At 42.0% G+C, this 19,887-nt stretch overlaps 1 protein-coding gene across 1 annotated transcript in view; it reads right to left on the reverse strand.

The window, feature by feature from the left end:
• CLASP1 (cytoplasmic linker associated protein 1) overlaps window positions 1–19,887 on the reverse strand; it is a 197,316-nt gene that overhangs the window by 7,827 nt on the left and 169,602 nt on the right. The window contains exons 35-39 of the mRNA XM_067299284.1: window positions 16,927–17,077; window positions 15,569–15,815; window positions 14,615–14,808; window positions 12,751–12,879; window positions 2,167–2,373 (exon numbers count right to left, since the gene is read on the reverse strand). Of these exons, the coding sequence (XP_067155385.1) occupies window positions 2,167–2,373; window positions 12,751–12,879; window positions 14,615–14,808; window positions 15,569–15,815; window positions 16,927–17,077 (928 nt within the window). The remainder of the gene's footprint in view (window positions 1–2,166; window positions 2,374–12,750; window positions 12,880–14,614; window positions 14,809–15,568; window positions 15,816–16,926; window positions 17,078–19,887) is intronic.

Consider the following 19,887-nt stretch of genomic DNA (forward strand, 5'->3'; position numbering starts at 1 on the left):
CTACTCTGCACCCCACAGCGCTTCTCAGCTCTGCCAAGTCTGGACCAGGACAACCCCGTGACCCCAAAGCCTAGCTTTCAGGCAAACAAGGCACACCAGGGAAGGCGCAAGGTGCTCTGAGCAGGAGCTGGCTGGGACGATTTGGGACCAGGACCTGGCACGCACTGCAAACTACACCCAAGGCCAGTCTGGAGGCAGCCCTGAAGGCAAAGGCCACTGTCACGAGAAGCCCTTATCAAAACAGCACGGGGGGCTGGGATGTCTCATTCTTTCTGCAACACTTGCATACCAGCAAGAGCTTCAGTGCAGGCATATCAGTGCCCTGTCTCTGCCCTCGCGCTGCACTCGAACCACTAGGCAGCACGGCCAGGCCTCTTCTTGCTTTCCTCCCTCAAGGTTGCATTCCCTTCTCTGCAGCGAGCAGGGCCTCAATGGCCGGGTATGCTGCCAGGGCACGGCTTCTGGGAAGGGGCAGGGAGGGCTGCGACTTTCCCCAGGCTCAGAGGTCTACGACCGCTACGACTAACTGCAACTACAGCAACAAAACGACACGGGGCTGTCAGGTTTGTTTCCGTCTTTCACCAGTACATGATGTTTCTACCCCGGGCTGGCTGCTTGTGCAGCTACAACTGATGCCTCTGCAGGGTGGGTTTCCCAGGAGAACCTGAGCTGTAGGACACTGCAACGCTCCCACCAAGCCCCGCTACAGCACTGTGCAGCAGCCTGCCCACGCATCGAAGGCAGGCCCTGCTCTTGCCTTTCCCCTATCCAGTAACTCCAGCCAGAGAGATGCCACTCGGAGCTGCCGAGCTGCGTGCATGCATTTACACTACCTCGATCTGACGCTTCTCACCTTTTAATCACTCCATTTCCCTCACCAAGGTAAACAACTACGTAGGTGATTTGCTCTGCACAAAGTCTTTCAGCCTGAAGGATCCCAAAGCACTTTACAGACAGGAGTAGGAGATTCACATAATCACTATGAGTTTCTAAGGCATGGAAACAATCACTGGCAACTCTGAGTTTAGAAGTCACAAACTAGCCTCCAAAACAATACTTAAGATAGAAAAGCAATTTAATAAAACAAATACAACTGTGCTCTTTTCAAGGGCACGCTGCTTACACCACTCCAGAACTTTTCTGGTGCATTGAGACTAGTCCAGATTTATTTCCCAACAATTACAGCTAAAACCTTTTTACAATGAAAGTGAAGATCAATACAGAATTGCTTGATCCCCAGATGCTGGGATTTAAGAACAGAATTGCAAGAGTTGACATTACAAAGCTGGGACAAATGCTGGGACGCACAAGAGGAATTTCCGACTTTGCTCTTGTCCTTCAGCTCATTATGCTCACTATAAAGAGGTTTCTTTATCCCAGCTTTCCAGTGAAGTCTTACCCACCAAAACATACCACCCCCTTCACACTGATCTGTTCCTGTCATAATCCCTCCCCAACAAACACATACACACAGACATATTCTTTCTCCTCTCTTCTTGCTGCTACCTAATTTCCATCTTGCTTCCAGCCTTATTCCAGTCCATACCCTGCCAGTTGCTTGTGCAGGGGAACAGAATACAATTCCAATACAGCCAGCACTGAAAGTTAAATACACAATATAAGACCAAGCCTTAGCACTGGCAAAAATAAAGCTCCCCACCCAACTTAAGAGGGTTGTGAAAGAGGCTGAATGCAAGTCAGAAATTCGGTCTCCTGATTTCAGAGAAAAAGGGGGGACTATCCAGCCTGCTGGGATTCAAATTCAAATGCAAAGTACAATCAACATGCAGAACAGCTCAGCAGAATGAAAGGAGACTGCAAGATGTGCTGCTTGGGATGCGCTGCAATTGCACAAGAGGTGGCTAATTCCCACTGAGTTTATTGTATGGCTGCTACCGACTTCTTTAGGAGCCAGGCCAAGGCATCTAACTGTGGAATGCAAACACAGGAATCGGAGTTTTCCTCTCCTTCTCCTTAATGCATCAAAACAATATCAAAAGTGCAAAGATTTAAAAAAACAAAACAAAACAAAAAAAACCTCAGAGGGATTAAAATTTTAATTTACCAGAATTTGGCCCCAGAGGGTAATTTTCTCAGGTTACACACCTTATGCATTAATCAATTATGCTTTCTGCTTTGGAGCACATGTGACATGGGCTTCTGTACCTGTAACAATCCAGGAATAATATCAGGAAGGAGCTGATGCAACGATTCCTTAGAAATCCTCTCGATGACTTTTGTCTGCATTTTGATGGCAGCTAAGTTAATTGGATAATCTGCAGTTTGAATGATGGGGCAAAGCACTTTGATGCACTGCTCTGGGTGGATGGAACTAGCCAGGGTAGAAGCAGCTTCCTCAGCAGCTCTGACCACCTGGAATGAAAGCAGAACAAAACCTTACATTAATGAGTTCATACTTCACAGCCAAACTAGGAATGACTGCCAGGAAATACTCGGGGATGTTCATTAACGGATCCACAGGAGGCTCTATTGAGAAGCAATCAACTCAGAGAATTCGTGTCCTTTGCCTCCAGTGACATATTTGTTCCAAGCAGACAGGGAATTCATCTCACTTAAGGTGACTGTGTCAAAGCTGTGATTAGTTTGAGAGAGTCGTCTAACATCCCACTCTAACCCAAGAAAGATGGGTACCTCCAAAATAGGGGAAGCAAGAGGATAACTTCTCTCCAACCACTGTCAGGGAACGAAAACCCACAAGCTTAGACTTAAATACTAGATTTAGCTTCTTCAACATTATAATTAACAAGAACTAGTGTTGCACACTGATGTGCACCTGAACAGCTGAGTGCTTGGATGCCCAAGTGGAGACACCTGTGCCCATGGGGATGTGTCCTGCCACTTCCCACCCAAGCTCTGCTGTAATCAAACCCACAGTATGCAGGCAAACAAGCTTTTGGATGTCCCTGACCAGACAGCTGTGCTCTGAGCACCTTTACCACAGTAAGGCAGCACTGCAATCACATGTAAAGCATAGGCAAAAGAACAAGCAGAAACAGTGCTGGCACCCATGTTTTGCAATTAGCCTATGCTTTAGAGTGGTCAGGCAAGACGACCTGAATTCAATTGTATTCTTAGCCTCAGGGAAGGTAAATTCAGATTCTTCACTCTTTACTCCAGCGTGTAGGACAGCTATTTGGGAGAGAAAAGACCCAATTTTGGTCTCCCCTAAGAGTTGATTCATTTTATATTCTGCAGTAACTGGATAAAAAAGCCAGGATAGAAAGGCAGGTTCCCTCCTTTCAAGTGTCTGTGCTAAATGCCAGGCAACAAAGTCCCGTTTCCCCTTGGCTGCATTCTTCCTGGCCACAAATCCCATACTACTTGCTCACTATATTCCTCTTTCAGTACAAAGGATAGAGGATGCTTTTACCCACCTCTTCCCGCTCCCCTCTGTGTTTATCAAGAGTGGGAACACCTGAGTGGGTAGCAGTGCCCTAAGGGACAGAATTAAATCGGATACCTCAGCTCTAAGAAAGATTCACACATCTTTGTGCTTAGCATTTCCTGGCTAGCCCCAGGCAGTCTCCAGCTCTGAGCCCAGCAGCACCACATAGCCTTTGAAGGCACCTCCCTCTCTTTCCTGACTGCATGAGAAGCTCAAGTGCCTAACACAGGTCCTCTAATTCATTCCAAGCCAGACACTGTGGGTGGTTTCTGGAGCTGATACTTGAATCCAGCACTAGGAAATCTACCCCAATCTGGAGGGGGGGAGAAAAAAAAAAAGCCTAATTGATCTGCAGATAGAAGCAGTGAGGAGTGGCCAGCTCAGACTATTGCTCCAGCAGAAGAGACCATCTCTGTCTACACAGCATGCTTTACCCATGTCCACGGCTCATCGTGGCTACAACGCAACCATTAATCTTTCACTCATATTGATAGCGGCCTCACTGAAACAGGTATAGCTGCAACATACTTGTACACCTGAGAAATAACAAAACTCGTCCACTTGTTCTTGGCATCCTCTAAAGCAAACCTGACAATGAAAGTTATCTTAGATACCTCGTGTAGTACAACTACTGCATGCAGACAAGGTACAGACGGGATTGTGAAGCAAACCTGAGAGACCTCGACTGCTTCTGCAGCAGTGCCCTTTTAACAGGAGAAAAGCTGTTAATCTACTCCATCTACCTCAGGCCTTTCTCAACAATCAACAGTGTTAAAACATTTTCAAATGTTTCAAAAAAAAAAAAAAGGCAATCCACTAGGCGGTCAGTATTCAAAAAATTTCATCCTGAAAGATCTGTGGATGAGTACAGAACAGAACGCTCGTTTTCCTCTTCCAGCTGTCTCTTTGCTAATTCCTCTTCAATTTCAAGAAGCATAAAAGTTAACGTTTTTCCACATCAGCCAGTTCGAGCTTAAGAGGAAGTACTATGTGATTTTTAGGGAAAGAAGAGAAACATCCAAGTACTTAAGGAAATCTAATGCCATAGTTTGGTACCACGGCATTGAATTGCTGGTATGGATAAAGTCAGGAGCTCCCAGGAGGTCTCTATTGAATCTGAGGAGGTTTCCTTTAAAGGAATTCATTTCTTGGCACAGCAGCTTTTGACATCACCTTTCCCAGTGCTGAAAAACTGCTACCATCAAGCTTTCTACAAACAATGCAACGGAATTAAACGAAGGCCCAGAAAACTTGTAGTCTGCTTAACATTCATGAGCAAGTAATTTTAGCTTAAAAAACACCCACCACCTATAACTATTTGGACACAGGCCACTTGGGATTTTGCTTTGCTACAACTGCAAATACTGTTAGCAAATGTTTTCAGACACCCTGAGAAAGAAAAGCTTGAACATATATCACAACATAATACTAAACTTTTTTTTAAATCCTCCCGATATCCTACTTGATAAAGAAGCAACAATATTTTAGTAAGCCCTTCAGGACAGATTCTGATCTCAAGTACACTATCGTAAATTTGGAGTAGGTGAAAACGTCAATAAGGAATTCTAGTCAGGCTTTAGCCCTACATCCCATCTGCATTAAAGTTTACCACAAACATTTAAGTTGCAGGTATGAGGTAAATGTATTAGAAAACCTTCAAAGGCCTGTTACTAATTCCAAGTGCAAGGGGTTAACACAGCTGTAATTTTTCACAAAATGAGCCAGGGTTCACATAGCAACAAAGGTCAAACATATTTTGCACACCATAAGCTCAGCAAGAAAAGTCGTAAATGTGCCAGATTATTTGTGCCCATGCAAGTCCTCCTTTCACCAAACCTGCCTGTTTCCAGCCAGGATCTGACTGCATTGGCACAGCAGTTGGGTATTTCAAATCACTTCACCATGAAGTGCATTTCTTCTAAATACAGAAGGGCATATTACAGAATACATGTCCAGTAGACTTCCTGCTGATATTAGCTTGTAAATGTGACAAAACCAAGGAGATTTCCAAGTCACGTGAGAGCACATCTGGCAGACGTCTCCATCTAAGCCACACTTCAGCAAGCCCCTTAAGCATATGTTTAACAACATGCTTAAGTCTCACTGACGTCAATGGGATTCAGGCATGTGCTTACATGCTTGCTTGGATCAGAGCCTCTGCAGGTAAGCAGCTCCCTGCTCCATTGGGAAGGATCAGCGGGGGACAGAAGGGAAGACAGGCTGGGGCAGTACCAGCTGAGAGCGAGCAAGCCAAAAGGACGAGCTCTGCCTTCATTCATCTCTGCTGGCACAGAAAGGTGAAATGCAACCATTCTGCATTTCCAGAAACAGCGCTGTCCAGAAGGTCTTTCCTTCCAGCTTTGACAGAATAAAGCACTTTGCCACCCAGACCAACTCTGTATCCACGAGGGAGAGAACTGCTCTAGGTACTTACATGGTGCTCTCAGAGTCGCATTCACTCAGCGATGCCATAGAAATCAGCAGTGTTCCCGCAGAGAAGGAAGTGCATTATCAAGAGATACGAACTGCCGGGTCATTTGGCAACAGGAGTATGCAATTAGAGCTGAGTTTAGCGAAGATATCTTGCTGAGGCACAACACTCGGGTCTTGCAGAGCATACATACCATACAATATCAAAAAAATCATTTTTTAATCAGGGATTTGACCTGACCAGCAGAGTGAAACAACCTTAAAACGAGTGGGAGAAATAAGCAAACAGCATCAAGTAACAGTTCTTCCTCCTATCTTTGGAGAGAAGATCTATAGATATACACCCAGAAGCAATAGGAATGGCCCTATTAGGCTCAGACTAACTGCAGACACCACAGGAGTTAGTGGCTATGAAATACCACCCTTTAAATTCAAGAAAAAGAAGTTTGCTCTTCACTACATGCTCAGACTGGGGAGGTCTGTCACAAGAGGACACAGATACCAAATGGATTAAGAAAATTAGACAAATTTCTGGAAGAAAATCCATCAAGGACCAATAAACACAGAAGGGCTGACAGAACCTTTAGCATGGGAAGGCTGTAAGCTTCAGACAGCTAGAAGAAGGGAGAATATTCTCACGGAAGCATCACTGTATGCTTGCTTCTGGTGAGTCATTGTCAGAAGTAGCCTATCAAGAGAAGCAAACTTTTCATCTAACCTAATATAGTTATTCTCAATGATCTCAGAAATACAAAAGAAAAAGAGTCATCAAGTGATGATAACAGCTAGAAGAAGCCAGTTCAAAAGGGTGGCTATGAAGCAAGATCTGCAAGACTGGAGAGAGCCTGCAGTGTTTTAGAAACAATGACACTATAAGCTGTGTACAGGGTATATCACAAACGTGATTTTACCTCTCAGTAAAAGCTTAGAACAAACCACGGTATGAACTGGATAGTTTGATGCCATTGAAAGGGCAGGTAGCCCAGGAATGCAGATCTAAGAGATAGCATTTCACTTTAAAGCAGCAGGTTTTTCTCCTTTCCAAATGCTGACCTTATGCTACATGCTAGAGACTAGATTCAGCCTGACTTCTGCTGGCATAATATAAGCTGGGTTCCTTGAAAGAGATCTGCCACACATTAAACCTTTCCAGTGAGCTCTCCCAAGAGAAACAGTTATAATTCCTCCTAATTTGCTTTGGGAATGAACCATTTTCACCCGCATGGATCCAGAGAAATGCAGAGGAGGTAAATAGCCTACATGTCTAACAATGTCTTTAACACCGTAAATGAGTAGCTTCAAGGAGTAATAGGTCAGACAGGCCCAGGAATGTGTATGAAATGCTTTCTGATTTCAGTAGAAGGGGACATGTGGATATGCAGTATTAGGAATAGCGTGATCAATACAGCCACCTGCCAGAACTCCCTTTCTTTTAACAGAAAAGCACATTGGCATCATTGATGTTCCACAAAAGTTGCTGGACACACTTTGGACCACAACAATTCCCACTGGCTTACCGGGCTCCCAGCACACTGCAGCTGCTGGAACCTGTTTGCTTAAGACACACAAAACCAATGAACCAAGACTCCCCATCTCTTTAGCGTAATCTCTTCTGCTCAGCTACCGCTCTCAGTGCATTATGGATGTTGCTTGCTGCCCAACGCTGCAGCAACTTCTCTGCAGTAACCTGCTCTTGGTCAATATGCAGCAGCTTTCTAAGTGTTCTGATAGTTTCATTTCCACTTTGAAATGACCCAAGCTATTGTCAAATAATGAAAGAAAAATATATGCCCCGACTCATCTAAGGCAGAACATCCCTGCTTCACAGGCTGCACAGGGCAGAGTAACTTGTGTTTGGATCTTAGCAGAGCAGCATCTTCATGCCTAGATGAGTTTATGTAGGACTGTAAGGTGGAGTACTCTGCCCCAGTTGCTAGTTGCACTGTCCCTCCAGAAAGCTGTAGAGAATGAGGCAGTGTAAAGAAAGAACACTAAAAACTTAGAGGCTCTATACTCAGTTGTGAAATACGCAGAGTGCCAGTGAAGTTTACTAAGCAGAAGAACAAGGGTTTTGCTTTCGGGCTTACAAGGCACACGGCTATGTTTCCGAGCCAGCTTTTGCCATCTAGAGGTGGTTACTTTAAGCCTGTATAATCTAAGCCGGAGGGGATGGAGGCTTACCCATAGCGAGCCAGGCAAGCTCCCATCCCTGAAGCGTTTACAGTCTGATCCAGACAGGAACAAACAATTAAGAATTGGGTTTCAGAGCAGGAAGTAGACTCAGAGCAATGGGGAGTGCTAAGCAGATGAAAAACAATATGATTTCTATAAAGGATTCAAAGGAGATGAACAATTAGATTGTTTTCCTGTGTACTAAATATTTCAAACATGTTGGGAATTAAAAAAAAAAAAGGCAAGAAAACATATACTTACAAAACATCAACAACTGCCAAACTGCAGCACTTGGCAGCTTCCAGTTTGCACTATATATCAATTAACCTTAAACATTGTTCATTTAGTACTTCTCCTTCTTTAATAAGCTACATTTTACAGAAAAAACACATCATTGGAGGGCAGTTGTATTTTATCTCATAAATGCCAGAGGCCCGTCTAAAGCACCTCAGCAAGACAGCAAGGTATTTACAGTTAATGAATAGGTGTGATTTGTTCTTATTCATCTTCTTATAGAGGGTTACTACAAGGAACAATATATTCTAATTATGCTTATAGACTCTCTGGGTAATAAAAGGCCAAAATCAGATATTTAAGACATGACACAATATTCTTTCCTTACGCAAGGAAAATACTCAGATAAATTTATAGGCTTAGTTGCAGAGAAAAACAGACAGAATCAGGAGATTAGCTATCCTCCAGTTTTCCCTGGTAAAGATGTTTTGTGACAATTTCCCAAGGTAACTGACTATTTCTGTTTTAATACTCATTAATAAACTCATACTCATTTTGCTGGTATGCATCTGAAGCAATGTCATGTCAATGGTATTGGGTCAGCAGACAGCATCTCTCCTTAGTTATGGGTGAGTAACTATACTGGAATAAATAAGTTAATATTAACTAATTGGCAACAGAAGGATGGTTCTCTTCCAAATAATTGCAAACAAAGAGTGATAAAAATCAACAAGATTTAATATTGTCCACAACTCCAATTACGTTTTAATGCTCCAAAAGTAAGTGAAAAGCATTTACACATCAACCCCCATAAATATTTACAATTATGACTGAAACAGGCTTGACTCTTCACACCTCTTCATTAAATCAACAGCATTGAATAGGCTGTTATACTACAAACAGCATAAATATGGGCTGAAGTTAGGAAAAAAAAATTTAAAAAAGGCAAACTACAGATGGATCCCAACCCAAAGTCTTTCAGCCTGTAGCCCAGGGTTACGTTAATTTTGAACCCAGATTAAGGTCTGGGCTCTGTCATTCTCCTGCATTTGCGCCCACAGCAAGGCGTGACTCAGCACCACCATCCAGCCCTGCTTCCCGAAGTTTCCTCTCCCATATCCCCAGGCAGGTGAGTGGTGCTGTTGGCTGGGCTGCTCTGCTGATCCTGGACCTTGTCTTCAGGAACAGAAGGCAGGAAAAGTTCTAGCAATGGCAAAGATTTAGCTGTTCAAACTTTGGACTAAAAAAAAAAAAAACCCAACCAAACAAAAAAAACCCATCCAACCAGCCAAACAAAAAAACCCCACCACACCCACCCACCCAATTACTCAGGCATCCCAGGATGTTCAGCTGGGCTGACACTGTTTTGATGATTCTAGCTATATTATCTGGAACCAGGAAGGGAATAAAAAGTCTCTTCTATTTCAGACCAAATCTTTAACCAAACATTGGCACTCAAATGGAAGAGGGAGCAGTATTTGCTGGGTGATTAATATGTTGGTTATAATGCGTTATTTGACCTCTCCTGGCCATGCTGAACAGCAATATTGGAATTTGGGAACATAAAAGAATTCTCTTTTTCATTTCCAAAGAACTGCCACCTCTTAGTACACTGACTTCTTGGAGATGGTGCCCGAGATTAACGATTCTATACTGTCCTACTTTTCAAACTCTTTCCTCTTTGCTTGGTCACTTTAAATTTCTCCTCCATGGGCCCACACACATCAAAAAAGAGGAGCAACAGTTTAGGACAATTAGCAGTCCCTATGCTGAAGTGGAAACCTGGCTAAGAGCAAAGCAGATACAACTCATACTCTCACAACAGTCATTTTCTGCCCACTTATGCAGCCTGTTGTGTGTCAAAGGATCTCAAACCATAAACCAGGATCACTCCCGTTTTCTACTACAGGGCAGAAGCATCCCAGAAACATCACAAACCCTCAAGTGATGTCTTACTCGGACAGTACACCCATTGCCCTTAATTTGGCTGTGGTTTACCAAAGAGAAAACCGTAGGGCAGATCACTAAGATCCTCTCCCCTTCCCTTCCTCAACTATCCTCTCTTTTCTCTCAAGTGCCCTTGAATCACAGGCTGGCAAACCCCAGCTGAACCCCTCACTCCAGCCAAAGGGCAGCTCCTCCACCCCTCCTGGAGGGCAGTGCCGCAAAGTCAGCAGCGAGCCCGAGCTGGAGGTCCACTGCAGGATGGGAACTCATGACCTTCTGGCCCAAGGCTATAAGTTTGATCAACTGAGCCATACTCAAACGGACTCTCAGTTAATTTTCCACAGACTTCACTGAATCAGCAATCCCCCACTATAGGTAAAAATACCTAAAGCGGTTTCCCAGGTGTATCTTCAGCCTAGCTCATATAGAGACCCAAACGCAGATTGGGAAATTTTCTTAACTTCCTGAACATTGTTATCTTCAAGCCACTGACAGACAATTGATGCCTTTCATGAGCTGCGTTATGGTTCAAGAGCCCCATTTACACAGGGATCAGAGGAATCAGAAAAGCTGCACATACATATAGTAGAACGAAAAATCCCACCTCCCAGCAGGAACACCTTGAATCAGCTCTGTGGGAAAATGGGAGGAGGCACAAATATCATGATGATATTTTTACATTGACAGAAGCAGCAAAGTGCATGTTTTTTTCAGCGTAAGCTTGTGGAAGACCGAACACCCATGCTGTGGGTTGTTCACTCCTGTTGCAGCACCAGTGCTATTGCTCAGTACAGCTGAGCACAGGACTGTCTAGTGACAGACAGCAAAAAGGGAAGAGGCCTGCAAAACCACTGCAAGTCAAATGCATGCTATGTACAACATAGCAGCCACCTGCTGACAGGAATACAGCTCAGACTTTTCCTTGTATTAAAGAAAAGAAAAGAAAAGAATTCACATCTCTTCATTCCTAGCATGGGCTTTGCTTTGTGTGTTGCAATAATGACTTACTCTTCTCTGCTTTTCCTGGACAGGCATCTCACATGCAAACCCTGAAGAACCTTTCCATACCATGAGCGTGAAGAACATGGTGGGGGGGAATACAGGGCATGAAATGTCATGTTTTCAACCTTACACTTAATTTCTGTAAAAGTCTGTCAGTCACACATGAGGAATGTGAGCTCTGAGGGGCATTAAAAACAAAGTCAGTGATAATCTCGAAAGGTTGCTAGAAATGGCAGTTCTGGAGAACTTTCAGAAAAAAAAAATACAAGGGCACTGAGTCAAGGTGAGCTGAGAAGTATGTAACCAGGAAAACCTGCCAATAAAAGGCACTCCTTCAGAACACAATGTTTTGTCTGACTGCTTTATCAGGAAATCAATTTACAACTGCTTCTTATTACTCTGAACTGAAAATGACAGGAGTGCAAGAACCCTAAATCAGAGAAAGGAGGGTACGCAGAGTATGGCAATCCTCAATCACTGAAGGTTTAAACGTTTTCTACCTTTGCATTTTAGAGATATCCAGCCTGTTCAGTTCTTTCTTCCCTGTGGGTGTCTTTCTGTTGTTTTGTTTTTTGGGTTTGTTTTTTTAAAAAAAATACAATTTCTGCTTTGCACAACTGATGCAACTTTATCAGTTACGCAATGCTCTAGGGCAGTCTGATCTATACAACGATCTTTTTCATGGGCAAAGCTAACCAGAGATGCCTAAAATTGCTAGTTTAGTACAAGGCTTTTTCCTTTTGCAGAGAAGACTAAGTATCTTAGATTTCAAAGGAAAGATTTTGGTAAAAAAGCCACCACAGAAATATACAGGAATTCACATGTCGTTTTCTGGGGCTCAGTTCAAATTTACAACATGCAGAAGGTGGAAGAAAAGATCTAGGTTGGAAGCCAATCTACAAAGTTGTCTGCAATTTCAAATGTAATTATGATGTCCCTTTATTTTTATTTTACTGTAGTCAAATACTTTCATTTGAATTTTACACATCTGAATTCTTTCACAGCACAGAAATGCAAGTCACCCTTCCCCTTGCCTCCTTCCCTCTGCCCCATTTTCTTCTCCTCAACAGGATGCCCTTTTTGTCCATTTTCTGTTGTTATCCACCAGTTCTCCAGCATGGCCCAACTTTATCACTCCCTTTTCACGCTCAGTTCTACTTGTATACTGGTTTTGTGTCCACCAGCATATTTTCTATCCTTGCCTGTACAGATGTAGGCACCACAGTGCCCTTAATGTGCTCCACAAGCTTATCAAATACACACTTTTATGTTGCTGGACCTCATCCTGTCCCAAAACAAACAACAAAACTCTGGGAATTGATAAATAAAGATGGCCTACAGCCTCAGATAGCTCTTAATCCACCTAAACAGCTGTTTCAGTCTCAAAATTTCTCTTCCTGCTTCAGCAAGCATAAATCCTACCCCTTCATACTTGGGAGGCCTTTCATGTCAAATTGTTCTACTGTCAAGATTGGTCAACCTGTTTACTCATTAAATCTAACATTTCCTTAGTAGGTCCATATTGCTTTCCCAGTAGTAACACTGCAAGGTTCACTCACCTCCTTGTGGGAATCCTTATGTGCTTCCAGGGTTTTCATGATGGTCAACTCGGCATAGTTCTTGAACCTGGCTGGCTGATTCCGTAAGATCTCCCTCAGGACTCGTAGTGCCAGGGCTCTTATTGAATGCTGTGTCAAGAGAAAGTCGCATTAGAAATCAATTCTCAAAATTCTAGTTTGAAGTAAATTCTGATGGCTCCCTACTCCACCAGAAGTCTTACATTGCTCTGCTGGAGTTGGCAGAGCAAACAGTGTAATCAGTATACCTGAAAACTGAGTTGGTCTCATTGCCTTCTACTGCACAGGAACTGACATATAATGACTGTTCTCACCAATACAGGAAAGAATCAGATTTTTTTTTAATTAATTTTATACTTTTTTGTTATTGAAATACAAGTTTGTTCCCAAAGCAGCATGCCTGTGTTAGATGAATGTACAAAGAAGCTCAGATTATATTTGTTTTGCTCTTCCTGTTTTGCTTAGTTTTGCAGACATCAAACTGAGCTCCAACCATGCAACAGTCAAAGCTGTTTCTCATATACAGATGCAGTAAGTCAACTCTGTTCCTGTAAGTCTTATGAAAATTATTTTCAAGAACAGTCAGTCATTGTAGTCACTCTGACGTGCGTGTTAATCCTTTATATCAAAAGAACATTAGCAGAAGGTATTTATAACACCTGCTTCATTTTTATAACTGTTATATTAAGGTTTTTGGATTGGGGCCATTCCAAATGTACTCTATTATTTCAACAGAGGAATACTTAATTTACTCTATACTGAGGCCTTTCATTTCTGCTTAGATAAAGTCACCATATCTTCCTGTACATCTATGACAACGCTGTAATTATACATGTAGGACACTACAGCAGCTCATGCTTACACTGCAAACAGTGACTGGGAAAACAGCTGCCACCTACACTACTTCAGAATTAAATGAACATTTTTAAGAGTGCCATATATTTTACAAGGAGTATAAGAAGCACACAACTGACGTTGGATCAGGTTAAAGGAAAAACAGAACTGTGAGTGCTTTTAAGCCTAAATATTATAACATTCAGATAGAGCATGGCTCTGATTTGAAGGAGCAGGCAGGGTGCTGAGCCTTAGTGAATCTCACTGTGCTGCAGGCTGAAGAAATAGCCTAACGGGGCAAAGTAAAAGTTTAGCCTGTAAGTCTCCTACTTCAGTCAACTACTGTCAAATGCAGAGCTTTGATGGCAGTGCAGCACACAGTTTCTTATACGTGTACATGTGCATCCTTTTTAATAGCTGAAAACAAGATCCCTGTAAAAGCAGTTTGCTCTTGATAAAGCTTTTGCAAGGAGACAGACTCATCCCATGATATATAATAGCCCAGATCTTTAATCCACACAGAGCAAAAATGAAAATATTCATCCCCCATTTCTGAGGCAATTCATCTGTTCTAGGGTGTCTTTTTTCTCTTCTCCCATTTTGGGGGGGGGGGCAGAGGGGAAAGGAGGTGGGAATAGAGTGAAGCACTTGTATTTTCATCTAATTTGTTAGAGAACAATTTTTGAAACCTTGATAATTTTCAAGTTAAAAAAAGTAATTTCTTTTCTCATTCTAGTTCAATTTCATAACTACTTGTTACTAAACACTCAGGAGGGAAGGGAAAAAATTGGTACACTTCAGAGTAGCTTGAAATTCATCGTTTAACACTGACAATGAAAGCGGAGTCAACATCCTTCACAGGAAAACTTGAGCAGTGCAATGGCACTGATGAAATGCTGAAGTAGTAACAAGCAGTACAAATGCAACAAATTTCATTTAAATTAATGTGGAGAAACTATCCACCTAGATGAAGCAATGTACAGGAGAGTCAAGACAAAAATCTGCATCTCACATCTTTGTCTCCAAGCGTTTCCAGCAACAAGAGCAGAATGGTTTTGAAATGTTCCTCCCAGACTCCAAGATTATCTTCCCTTGTGATCTTCAGCAGTTCCAGGAGGGCTCCTTTCCGCTCCTCCACCCGCTCGTTGTGGTTAGAGAGCTCTTTCAGAAGATCAGCCACCAAATCAGAATGGTCAATGGGTACTTCTAGGACAAACGACAACAAGTCATTTGGGGAAATGAGGAAAAGATCAAAGACACCAAGATTACTAACCCTGTACAGAACAAGGTATATGCAACAATGAGCCCCCCCAAAAAGCACCAAATCCCAGGTGGCCTCAATCAAGCAGGAAAAGGATCTGACTAGCCCACAATTTCACCTGAGTTCATCTCACAGCTCCTGAATCTACATGGCTTCTAACGAACCAGGAAGAAACGATGATTGAATTTCATCCAATCCCAATAATTAATTCTACAAGATGAGAACTGCCACAGTTTGTCCTAGACTTACACACCCAAAGTATGATCCTTAGATCGCAGTACAGTGACTCATCAATATACTGCAAAGGAATAAAGTGAAGGTGCAGCATCATTCACATATAGTGAAACACACTTAACAAGTTATGGACTTAGTGACTTGTGGACTTAGTGGTTTCAGTCCTAAAGAGTAGAAGGTCCACAAAATAGGGTCCCTGGAGATGCATTTAGCTTAGACTCTTAAGGGACTAGTTTGATGCAAACTCTAGGCAAAAATGCAGAAATTGCAGTATAACATTTTCTCAGTAGCCCCATATCAGGTTCAACTGTCACATGAGAACACAGAGTATTTCGTGCCAAGCCTCATCTCAGGTGCAAAGTAAAATACAACGTATCCTTACACAGACCTGTATCCAAGAGCACTACACATACATAAATACACCAAGAACAGAACAAGCTGCTTGCAGTTTTACAAGGTACAGATACAAACCATCCCGAAGCTGATCCATGTCATCATCAAACACAGCTTCCTTCAGGGCAGTCTTGTCGTAAGTGTTAATCGTGTCGGAATACGGGTAGGGGTTGTACTCTCGAGCACGGGGCCCTGAAAACGCACGGGGAGGCTGGGTGTTAAGGAGGGAGGTTTTGTTATCTAGAGCCATCCTTCCCCCTTCCACAACGTCACTGCTGCCGCGGACATCACTGGCGGGCACCGCGAGGCCACCATCTCGAGACACCTAGAGAAGCAAGCAGACAGAAAAGATGTGAGACTATTCAAACTCAGTGGAAGCTGCAACCTTTTGAAATCCACCCACCAATACAAAGACCCATAATCAATTTTGTATAGAATTCTTTACACGTACCTAATAACTTCACTAAAACTCAGATTACCCCCTCTTTCCCTTACTCATGTAAACACCACTGTTTCAAAAAATATCTCACAAGCATAGGAACAACACAAAAAGCTATGCTAGCATTCCTAAATCTAAGTGAATATTCCTAAAATTGCACAGGCTATCAAAAAATCATAAACAAGCTCTGGGACAAGATCAGTTTTCTAAGAAGGAAATTACTGGAGCAGTAGGCAAGAGAGGGCTTCTTCTAAAGGGAAAGGAAACCTAAGCAACAGCCTTCTCACAAAACCTCACAACCGCACTGATAAAGGGGGCTGAATGGTGTTTAGCAAGCTAATGCCAAACAAACAATAGGAGAATCCCAAAGAAAAGTCATCTTGGACCACTAAAGACTTTTTAGCTTTGAAGGACAAGTTAATCTACTAACCTAAACTTGTGTTTGTCCAGGTAGGAGGCAAAAAATATTCCTTACAACTCCTGTAAATCCTGATGTCCACATACTTCATTAAAACAAATGGCATCTCCCATGGCAGATAACTCTGACCATTCACACAGCATAAGGTACCATAAGAGTCAGGCACTCAAAGTGGTTATAGGTCCTTCCTATGTATGAACTACAAGCTTGTGAGGGAAACCAGATGTGCATTTCAAGAACTAACTTCTCCCTGACTACACACATTCCATGAAAAAGCCATCACTGAGCAATGCTGAAGCCAGAAAACACTAACACTGATTTCTTCTTACAGGAGACACTCATTCAGAGCACATTTCACAGAAGATTAAATAGAGCTCAAGGCGAGCAAGAGACTACAGACCTGGGACCCAATAATTTAGGAATAAGAAGTTAGTAACCAATGAGCAAAAGACACTTGCAAGAAAAAAAAAAACACAGAAAGAATATCTGGACTTTGGACACTAGTTAACAATCCAAAGCCAGGTTTGAAAGTAGTGCTTTAAAGTCTCACCTGTCCCCAGACATTAATCAAATACTCACGATATCACAGTCTTTCTTTCCATCGCGTTTGATTGGTTCATTCAAGTCCTCTTGACTACGGAAACTAAATTTTTCAATTGCTTCTGTGACTCCACGAAGAGAGCTGTAGATTTCATCAGAATTTAGGTTCTCCGTGTCATAATCCAGCATACTAAAGACCAAACGTATATGAAATGTTACAGATGACATTGGAATCAACTTCTAACTTTTAACAAAAACAATGCCAAGTTGGAAACGGATGATTTGGCATACCATTTCTAACGGTGACTTGTAACAACATATGGATGGAATCCAAGCAGACTTCAGGTCTGAGTCTCCCCTCAGACTGGGGTAAATCTAGGAGAAGTTCCACTAAAATCAATGGAGTTATACTGCTATAAATGAGGGAAAATCAGACCCAGCATTTGTTACATTCCACAGTAGCAAGTGTCTTAGCTTCTGTGAACCAGAAACCTACCCCCAGCATGGTAATGCTGTTATTGAAAAAGGAAAAAAAGATGTATGCATATATATAAATGAATGTGAACTCAAAGGGTTGCGACAGCTGTTGGAAATGAAATCAATGAAATTTAGCTTTGAGTTTCATAATATGTCAAGTATATTCTGTCTATGGATTCAAATACGTGGGATCTAAATGGAAAGAAAAGTGTACATAAAGCTTAGTCTAACTTACTCCAGTTTTCATTCACAGAATAGTAAAAACAGAATCACTTGCATGATGCCTTGACAGTAGAAGCATTTTAGTATTGCACCTAAGTTTGGGAACTCTCATTCAAATCTGATGCTTTCTTGCAGCCAGCTGGTTAGAAATTCCTCAACACTGTAAAGGCACTCAAGTTTTGGGCTTCCTTAGCGAGTTATCCAAAATTAAGTTCCATGAAAAAAAGTGTCTGGCATGTAGGGACAGATGATATAAAATATGAGGCTAGGAAGACAAGCTCCTACATGCTTGGAGAAAATAAAATTAAAAGGCATCATTGGCACTACTGCTCTATCCAGGGAGGAGAAGTTGAGCTTGCATGACTAAGTCAGTTTTCCAAGAGAGATTTTTATAAAGAGACCCAGTAACTGAGAACAATTTCTCTGGGGGAGTCTAGGATCTTAGCAGAGCCAGAAGCAAATAAACCAAAAGAATTTAAGACATTTACATCAAGTTGTTTGTCAATAAAGGGCAAGAAGTGGCTCCCTACAGGGGTGAATTACTATTTCTTCACAATTTGGGAAGGATGACAGGATGGGCTTGGAGGATGATGGCTGAACAAAGAGCTGTGCTCCTTTTCCACAGAAGAAAGATTCCCTGTGAGGTGGGTGAGGGAGAAAGTCAAGAACAGAAAATCTCTTTTGAATCCTGGGTACACCACTATTATTTTCAATAGAACTAAAAGTAGGATATTAATTATCTACAACTATGACTTTTTCTGGAATCAACTCAAGAACTTCAGACAAAGGATAAGACTGGTGCTGCCTGATTCCTTTGGGATTAACACTCACTGAAAATAGCAATAATCCTTGGCTTCCAAGCAACACGCTTGCTTTACAATCAAACAAGCATCAGCACAATGTATTCTGGCAAAGAAACCAAAGAACAACTCCCAAACTTTAAACACTGTCTGTCAGGCAGCGCCTGGTTGGGAAGAAAAAGAAACCACTTAAACAACAGACCAAGACCAGGAAACAAGAGTTGTTTATAAATCTACATAAGTCAGAGTATTTAGGGCCTTTCAGACAACTGAATGACACTAATGCACTGTGATTGCTTTCCAGACAAAGAAAAGCAAAGGCGGTTTTTAAATTCTTAGCAAGTATCAGGCATGAATGGAATCACCTTTGTTTCATACCATCTTGGAAATATTGAGCTCAGACATGTTTAATTCAAAGATTTCAACAGGTTCTTCATTCAAAATGTAAGTAAGCAATGAAATCGTCAGTCTAGAAGGTATACATGTGATTTTTAACTGTATACCTATACCAGGAGATGAAACAGCTTACCAAAAGTCACACAAGGAAATCCATGGCAGAACTGAGAAAGCTGCAGGAATACTGACAGTCTTCTGCTATAATCACTGCTTTCTTCGGGGGCAAATTTTGCCCTTACACTGCTCCCAAAATATAGATCAAAGCACACACTCTGCAGTGCTAAAGGACTAAGGCAAGTTCTGAACAAAGAACAACTGAACTGGAGGGGCATGTGATCTGATGCGTTTTTCAAAGCACAAAACCAAAATTTAATAAAATCTAAAGATTCTATTGATCTCATATGTCAAGAGTCAGCCTGTGTACGTGATCTCATTATGGTTGTTTTTTTATACAAAATAAAGCTCTACATGTAAACAAACACATCTACTGCCAGTATGTGTGCTGGAATACTTCATAGACAACATGATGGCAGGGGAGGAAGAGGAAAAAATACAATGGAACTACACCCACCTTCCAGGGGAAAAAAAAGTCACAAAAGGAAAAAAATTATGACCCATGCAGAAAACTAGGAGAGTCACAGGATGAATAAGAAGCGAGTAGAGATGAGCAGTTTTTAGGGATGTCACAACATTATTTTCCATCTTATGCTGCACTAAAACAATACAGCTCTCTACAAGTTTATCAAGATACAATTTTGCAATTTACTAGTCTGACAGAAAACACATTTTACTTCCTTAAACTATTATTCAGTTTCCAACCCAAACTATGTGCAAGTGATCAACAGTTTAGCATCCTTGAGCAGTACACAGTAACTTTGCGGTTTCAGGCTCGGGGCTGGGATACATGTCAAGTAATTCCAAACTTCAATGTGGATTAACGAAAGGAGGAAAAAATTATTCTTGACCAGTTTAACCCAAAAAACAACATGGATCTTTTCCACAGATTTCTCAGTGTCTTAGAACAGAGTCAAAACACAGATTTAATGTTTAGAACCTGCACATAAGCACAGAAATACAGACTGTGGGGGCTCTATTTTCTGCCTCA

This window comes from Apteryx mantelli, chromosome 6, assembly GCF_036417845.1.
Source record: "Apteryx mantelli isolate bAptMan1 chromosome 6, bAptMan1.hap1, whole genome shotgun sequence".
Taxonomy (NCBI): Eukaryota; Metazoa; Chordata; class Aves; order Apterygiformes; family Apterygidae; genus Apteryx; species Apteryx mantelli.